Source organism: Vicia villosa, unplaced genomic scaffold (assembly GCF_029867415.1).
Source record: "Vicia villosa cultivar HV-30 ecotype Madison, WI unplaced genomic scaffold, Vvil1.0 ctg.003892F_1_1, whole genome shotgun sequence".
Classification (NCBI taxonomy): domain Eukaryota; kingdom Viridiplantae; phylum Streptophyta; class Magnoliopsida; order Fabales; family Fabaceae; genus Vicia; species Vicia villosa.
The window spans coordinates 199,360-207,669 of record NW_026706330.1 but is presented as its reverse complement, the minus strand read 5'-3'; the positions used below and the strand labels follow the sequence as shown (position 1 = coordinate 207,669).

The following is an 8,310-nucleotide window of genomic DNA, read 5'->3' as shown; positions in this document are numbered from 1 at the left end:
GAACGCAAGATCTTCGACACAAAATTCTGCTCCAAAACAGTTTCCCCACGAGACTTGATTTGATTCACCAAACATGTAATGCACGTTACGTGTTCGTTAATTGTCTCCTTCTCTTCCATTTGAACCAATTCGAACTGACGCTTGTGAGTTTGTAACCTCACCACCTTTACTTTATCAGCCCCTTCATAAGCTTTCTTCAAAATCTCCCAAGCTTGCTTCGCTAAATCGCAATCGCCAACTTTTTCAAAGTTGTCACCATCAACACAAGAGTGAATCAAGAAGAGTGACTTGTAATTTTTCTTCTTTTCTTCCTTGTGTGTAGCCTTCTGTGCATCTGTAGCTTCTGTCCTAAGTGAAGTAACTTCATTTCATTGTTAACCTTGATAGCCAAACAACACCTTCATTTATATGCACAATTCATCATAGTTCTTCGAATCAAGGGTTAGAAGATTGATGGGAACTCGGTCATCGGAGACTGTAGTCATCTTTGCAACGGATAATGGATCATAAATCAGACTCTTGATGCCAAATGTTGGAACATACACAAAATATTTTGGTGAATCAATTGAGAAACAATGATAATTGGAGAAGATGATGTGAATTTTGGCATTAACAACAAATGTTACAATTGAGGGATATTTATACAAGCTATTAAAAACATGTGGAACACAAAAACAACTCAAAAGTAAGTTAAAAAAACCCAAACTCGGACTCGTAACCGGTTACACAAATGCTGTAACCGGTTACGCCTACTCAAACAAAAACCCAAAAGCTAAAAACACATGTTGTAACCGGTTACGCTATTTCCCATAACCAATTACGGCCTCGATAAAATTAAATTCCAGCTTCCATAAGTGCTTATTTGATAAGCTGTTCACACTAGTTCCTATCCAAAAACTTATACAATGCGTTTTGAATTTTTATGCACATCCAATAATATCAAGTAGAACAATGATAAAATAGCCAAAAATACAACGGTGATTATTGTTTTTCAATGATTATAAGTAATTATAAAATTACAAGTTATCCTTATATTTAAGACAAAATATAACTAACATAGGCTTGTGCCTTTCATATAAAAAAACTTCACAAAGTCTTCACATTTTTCTCATATCCTAACCTTACTTTCTCCTTGTTGTATACACAATGAACAAAAAGAGAAACCACATCCCTTTGATGCATGTATTTGATAACTTCAAAACCACCATTCTCAAAGTAAAATTTACCTCAATTACATACACAGCTATGCTAGTGAGATGAGACTTAGAGAGTCCAGAAGGTCTTTGTTGCAACTAGGATTTTCTCTCTGCCATGTGATTCAGGCTCTTTATCATATATAGTAGGCTTCCACCTCACGGCATGAGCGACACGAGCTACTTTGTCGATTACTTCAGGGGTATCCCTCACGATAACGGTGCCTTCCGGCCGCAACATTCGGTCTATTTCGACCATCAAATCAGCAAGGTTACATCTGCAATGAAGTCAATAAGCAATTAGGTGAGCTCTTGTTTATGTGAAACAAAGTAACCATTCAACACTTCGAAAATAAGCACTGAAATTTCAAATTGGTCTTTACAATCAAATCATAATCTCCCTAAGAAGTCTTAGACCGACATGGTGACATCAAATTAGAATTTTATTGAGCGTTAAAAATACCTGCTTTTGCCAGAGGCCTGATCCTTTATAAGCGATTCAATGCCGGTCACATGGATCAGGTCATAGGAGCGCGGATATGTCGAGAAAGGTTCACACCTGAGAACAGTTAGGAAACAACTTAGATCCAAAACAACAATCTGTTATAAACTACTATAGCACAGTAGTATAGTGGAATTTGAATAAATCGCTATTTTACGCGATCCATGACTCACAATACTGCTTTCGACAGCAATAAAATAAAGGTGTCTACAACATTATTGATCAAGGCAAAAGATAAATACAAAAAAAAAAATGCTTGAAATTTTCAGCGAAAACCCACCAGTCATGATAGACTCCAATAAGACCCCTGTCAAAGATCATATCAAGGGTGGATGGCTTGCGAGACGGAACTACATTCATTACCCACACAGGATCAGACTTTAGTGCTGCTGCAAAACCTCCAAAGAATGCATTCATATCCATGACATTCCGTACAGCCGCAGTCCCCAACTTTATGTTTAGCGAATTCTTATAGTGTGCAACCCTTCTCACCCATCGCCTAGTGTCAGCTTCATATACATCAGCGACATTTTTCAGGAGTGTTGACCTAGGTGGCGAGGAAGTTAGCCTCTCCGGCCACTTGGGAATGCTCCCAACAGCATATTCTCCTTTCACGGAAGATAGCCTACTGACGCATTTCTTCAATTTGAAGTACCTGCAACATTGAAAATGTTGGACATGGAAAATGTGAAACAAGAATAATAAGAGAAAAAATGAACTCAAACGAACAATGGCGTAATAGGATTACCAAGCAGAATTGGGATCATCTGATTCATCACATAACTCAAGGCCGAATTCGTTTTGGTTTGGAAGACACAGATCCCCTGCTGGCTTCTTCCAGATGACGGTGTTGCCATCTACAGCAATCAGCTCATAACACAACGCTCTCGCCACACCCTGGAGGTCAGACCACTCTTTATCTTGTTTAGGCCACTGGACAGGTGGACCAGATACGACCAGATATCCACCAGGTCGGAGTAATCTATCAACTTCAAGGAAATACGTAGCATCTGCGAGACACAGCTTCTGAATTAGAGAAGCAACGTATATTAAGAAGTTTGCAACATATCGAAAGGTGAGGTGCAACGAAGAACTTACTGTAAGCTGTAAAAGGAATCAAACATCGAGAGCAATGGACTAAGTCGAAGCCAAATGCGGGAAAGGGAAGTCTACGAGTACCAAGCATGGCAACAAAAGCTGGTATTCCTCTTTCAAGAGCAAATTGTATTTGTGATTTATGTGAATCCCTTGGAGCAAAAGACATTGTTACAATGTTTTGCGATAGTAAAAATCCTCCAAAACTGGCAACCTATAAAACGTGAGAAATATTGGCAGTTGCACGTTAAACAATAATACATTCCAAAAATTTACTAAGGTCTATAAAGGAAACAAGAAATGGCTCCTACCCCACATCCCATATCAAGAGCAGTCCTCAGAACACCGCCATTCATTGGAATGTACTGACCAAGTTTTTCAATATATTGTTCTGCTCCATCTGGAAACATTGTGCCACCTCCAGGGAATATAAAGTGTGGACCTTCAAGTTTCATCCATCCCTGGTGACCTTTCCTGTCAGCAATCTTGTTGTGCGGCATGTTGCTGTGCCATATCTACAAATGATATATAAGAGAGTTTAGACCGATGGATAGAACAGTAAAAACAAACATCTAAAACATTATAAACTATTTTATAACATGATGTTGAAGTTAGTGAGAAATTACTTTATTTACTTAACCAAATTACCAAATAAAATGCAACTTTATTTTCACTTTTATTCTTCTTTATCTTGATTTGTATGCAAAAATAGTAAAATCGTTCAAACATTAAGTACAACATTTACTACGCAACTCTCTAAAAACAAAAAGCAAAATGAAGTTTTTGAAATTAAAAAATGAAAATAACAAAAATAAATGAAAACACAGAACGTTTTTCATGATATCAGGCAAGCGTTACTTTGCTTAACTATGGTCTCTTCTTCTCTCGCTAACTTTTCCTTATTCTTCTATCTCTATTGCCCATTTCTCACTTCACAGTCACACTCAGTGTAGTCGATGGCAAATGGTGGTCGGTCCACGGCAGAGCCAAAATCTCGCCATATCAACCGCTTCGTGGCACTGTTATAGCGATTATGGCGGAGAAACTCACAATATCAGCCGATATTTGCCATTGAAGCAAGCCCAAAAACCGCCATGGCGCCGCTATTTGAAACACCAGTCACACTACAGTCTAATAGCTAGTCAAACTACAGTCAAACAGCTGGAAGCATCCTTTAATGACAAATTCAAACATATCATCCAACAAAAAGGCCTTTCAGGAAACATATCATTCCCCGTTTTGGATATACAATTTATTTTATCCATTGAACCAAATGTCGTATGGCCAAAGTTACCCCAACACTTGGTAGCCAAATAATTTGAACAAAGCATTCAATCAGATCACCAATTACCTATAAAATGACATTGCATTTAATCTAAAAAAACAAAAACTAGATCCGAACAAGCTAACCACACACTAGAAAACTCCCAAACAGATATCTCCATACCAAACTAAAACATATGAAAAATCAAGCTCATGTCTTCTAAAACCATATTGAGCATCTATAACACTAAACATACTAGTTAGCTCCCTATGCAAAAAAAACAAGCATGAAGCACCAAAATCCAAAGAAACAAACAAAAGAACTCGTTAATTTACCAACATTCTTGAACATCCAAAACATTCTCATCATACATATCCTATTTAACACTCACATATCATATCGAAGACGTGTCTGGTGTCTGACGCTGACTAGTGTTTAGCACAACACATCTTGATTACACTCTATCGCTTCCATTTTGTTTTCTTAAGGTATGTTTGGATGGGGGATTATTTTTCTTAAGGTATGTTTCTAAAAATGAAATTGAAATACTATATGATCATGTATTATGGCAATTTTTTCAATTGTTTTAAAACCTTAAAACTCAAACATATACCAAAGATGCATCCAAACATTCCCTTAAACTATTATTAATGTCTAAGGTGTCGGTGTCTATGCTGCATAGTTCATACCTTATGCAAACTCTCCGGCCACTGCACCGAAACCTTGTACCCCTTCGGTGGCGGAACAAGGCAAAGAGGCGTACTCTCCAGCATCGGACAATGTCTCTCTCTATAATAATTCATCTCCCTACTTAACTGACTATTAAGCCTCGGATCCTCACACGGCATATGATCCACAGCCTCAGCAGGACACGCTTCAACAACCCGAGGCTGCCCCGCCTCAATCGCCGCCACGAGCCTGATCCGCTGCTGCGGATCAGACCCGGACAGTAACAGCGTCTGCCTCCCGGAAGCTGCAAGAGAGTCACCAAGCGGCGTGAAGACGAGGATGAAGAAGAGGAAGACTAAGCCGAAGAAGAGGGCGGATATGAGGTCTAGAAGACGCCATTGACGGGGGTTGTAGATGAGGTTGATGTTGCTGGTTCGCTTTGAAGCTGGGAGGTTTACGTGACCCATTTGAAGAAAAAAAGATGGATCTGATGAAATTAGTGTGTGAAATTGTGTGAAAGAGTTTGGAAGATAGAGATTGATTTGGAAGTAAAATAGTAGTAAGAAGTAAAGTGTTTGTTGAAAATGTTGTGACGGTGTTGAAGATTTTCCACTGACTGTGTGGAAAGGAAGATTTTTGTTTGAAGGTAGAGACTGTACGACCGGATCTAAGGTAAGTGCTTCAAAGAATGTAAACACTAAACTCTAATGTCAATCATTAACCATTTTTATTAAAAATAATGAATATAGTTTAATTTGGTAAACTAGAATTAAAATTAAAAAAAATAATAAATATAGTTTAATTTGGTAAACTAGAACTAAAATTAAAAAATAAAATAATATAATTGAGCTGACTGTTTATTTTTTAGAACATGGTCAAATCATTTCCTTTTTTATTGTTACGGAATAGAGACACATCATTTTTCCATATCAGACAATTATTTCTAAAAGGAGGTAACATGTTCAATAGAAAGGAGAGACACATCTAGTAAACGGACATCCGAACTTAAATCCCGGTGATCGGATAGGTGTTATGGACTCAACTAAGGTCTCTTATCTCCACCTCGCCCCTTATAGATCCTGTTAAAGACGGAAAGGATCTTTCAGTCGAAGTCCTTTTTAAGGCGATAAGAATCTTCTAGTGGAAGTCCATCATTCATATTTTCCTTTTTAAGGAAGCAAGGATCTTCTAGCGGAAGTCCAACATTCATATTGCCTTTTCGAAGCCAATAAGGATCTTCCAGTGAAAGTATAGCACTCATGTTGCCATTTTTAAAGAGGCAATGATCTTCCAGTGAAAGTCAAGCATTCATATTGCTTTTTTTTAAAGCGACAAGGATCTTCCAATATAAATACATCATTAATATTTCCCTTTTTAAGGTGGCAAAGATCTTTTAGTGGAAGTCCAACATTCATATTGTCCTTTTAATCACTATTACAAAAAGGATATACAACAACATCCATGTTACCACGGCCAATGGATTCATCGTGGTAGAATCTATTCAATTAGGTATTTTCTTTTTATTTTCATTTTAAGCCACTTTTCACTACGGTTGGAAGTTCCAATAGTGGTAAAAGGTGATGCATAGTCATGAATTGGAATTTTATTGCTGTAGTTGTTCTACTGCTGTATTTTTTATATTATTAAAAGACATACAACAAAAGTTGTTTAATACAATTGTTGTTGTATGTAGCGCACTATCCACTTTACTACTACGGTTGAAAGTTCCAACTATGATGAAAAGTCACTCAAGGTCATGGGTTCGAATCCTAGCACCTATAGTTTTGTTTTTTTATTTATTTTTAAGTCATTTTTTACAACGGTTGGAACTTCCAATCATGGTAAAAAGTCACTCAGGGTCATGGGGAAATATGAGTGTGTTTATTGAGTTTATTCATCGTTGTTAAACAAATCGGTGTCATCCATTTATTGAGTATCAACACTTAAGACACTACCACTAGTGATCCGCGTGGAACCTAAAACTTAGACGAACTTCATCTTCTACCTCCAAACGTCATCTTTCCTTTATGATACTTTATTTCTCCATTAAACCAAGCTCGAAAACATCATTTCTTCTATAAACAAAACTCGAAAATATCATTTCTTTCGTTAACAAATTTCAAAACTCCATCATCCCTTCTCCAACTTGAATGAGACAAGGAAAGTATGGATTCAAGTTAGCAATGTTAGTTGTTCTTCTTCTTGTTGTTGTTTTTCTTATTGTTATTATTGTTGTTCTTCTTGTTCTTTGTTGTTCTTGTCGTTGTTATTGTTGTGTTGTTATTCTTCTTCTTCTTGTTATTATTATTGTTCTTCTTTTTTTTTATTGTTTTTGTTGTTCTTGTTGTTGTTCTTGCTACTGCTACATTTTTTATTTTATTAAAAGACATACAACAACGGTTGTTTAATACAATTGTGATTGTATGTATCGCGTTATCCAGTTTACTATCACGGGGCAATAGACCGTAATTGTAAATAACTCACTTACAACCACATCCTACCTAACAACGGTTGTTCAACCGTTATTATAGGTCTTTCGCAATCGTTGTTATACGTATTTTTGTAGTAGTGAATGCGTAAGAATCTTCTAGTGGAAGTCTAGCATTCATATTGTTAGGAAAGCCAAAATAACCTGTTGCAAATGATAAAAGTTTTTTCAAAGAAAATCATGATAGGCGACTCACTCTTATAACAATCAACTAAAATAATATCTTAGATTGACTGAATTCCATGTTTTTGGAAATGAGTCGTCCATCTAACTCCTCGGGCTTCTAGGCTCCATGTGTTGAACATGTGACTTCGTACACAAGATGGATGTAAATTGTGGAGGTTTGAAAAACATTGATTTAAAATAAAATCATTGGTAAACTCATATTGTAAAAAAATTGAAAACAAACGAATAAATGAACAATGAAAAACTAAAGGAAAGACAATAATGTAAAGAGATAAAGGGATAGAGATATAAACCAGAGATTTATATAGGTTTGGCCTTAATTGACCTACTCATGTCCCCATGACTTATTCTTGAGAATGTCTAATAAACTTGAGAGCTTTTAGAAGGATATGCCCACTAACTTCCTTATACATGGAAATGAAGTATTAAGGCTAAATTATAACCAAACAATGAACAAGGCTTTTAGTGGTTATTTTCTAAACCAAACATAAATTTTCCACGGGCTGATCTCGAACCAAAATGGAGTTTTTAGTTGGCTATCCTCCAAATTGAATCGGGGTTTTGCACATGCTAGCCACAAACCAAGTTGAGATTTTATACTGCCTAATCTCGAACCAACTAAGCTTTTAAAAGGCTAAACTTAGTAACCAAGTGAGATTTTAGTCGGACTAATCTCAAACCGATAGAGCTTTTAATTAGGCTGAGCTTAAGAACCGTTGTGGAAATTTTAATGGTTGATCTTCACAAATCAAAAGTTAGCTTTTTCTTAAAGGTGAAACTCACAAACTAAATAGAGACTTCCTAAGACAGTCTCCAAACCAAACAAGAGTTTTTAACTCATTTAGTTCGCAACCAAACAATAACTTGCGACGGAAGAAATATTTAGTCAAGAGAAAATACATTCTTAGTAAAT

At 36.5% G+C, this 8,310-nt stretch overlaps 1 protein-coding gene across 1 annotated transcript; it reads right to left on the bottom strand.

The window, feature by feature from the left end:
• Window positions 1-960: 960 nt before the first annotated feature.
• Window positions 961-5,415, bottom strand: LOC131641630 (probable pectin methyltransferase QUA3). The gene is made up of 7 exons (XM_058911930.1): window positions 4,744-5,415; window positions 3,102-3,305; window positions 2,794-3,004; window positions 2,444-2,705; window positions 1,976-2,350; window positions 1,657-1,752; window positions 961-1,471 (listed from the first exon to the last, which is right to left on the bottom strand). Exons 1-7 carry the CDS (start codon window positions 5,188-5,190, stop codon window positions 1,264-1,266), a joined length of 1,803 nt encoding a protein of 600 aa, XP_058767913.1. The 5' UTR covers window positions 5,191-5,415; the 3' UTR covers window positions 961-1,263.
• Window positions 5,416-8,310: the final 2,895 nt, after the last annotated feature.

Bases quoted from the DNA above. Each gene is read 5' to 3' on its own strand.
- LOC131641630 (XM_058911930.1), bottom strand. From the start codon at position 5,190: ATGGGTCACGTAAACCTCCCAGCTTCAAAGCGAACCAGCAACATCAAC. The intron at 2,706-2,793 runs GTAAGTTCTTCG...TGTGTCTCGCAG, and splicing joins GATTCCTTTTACAGCTTACA to ATGCTACGTATTTCCTTGAA. The intron at 1,472-1,656 runs GTATTTTTAACG...ACTTCATTGCAG, and splicing joins CAGGCCTCTGGCAAAAGCAG to ATGTAACCTTGCTGATTTGA.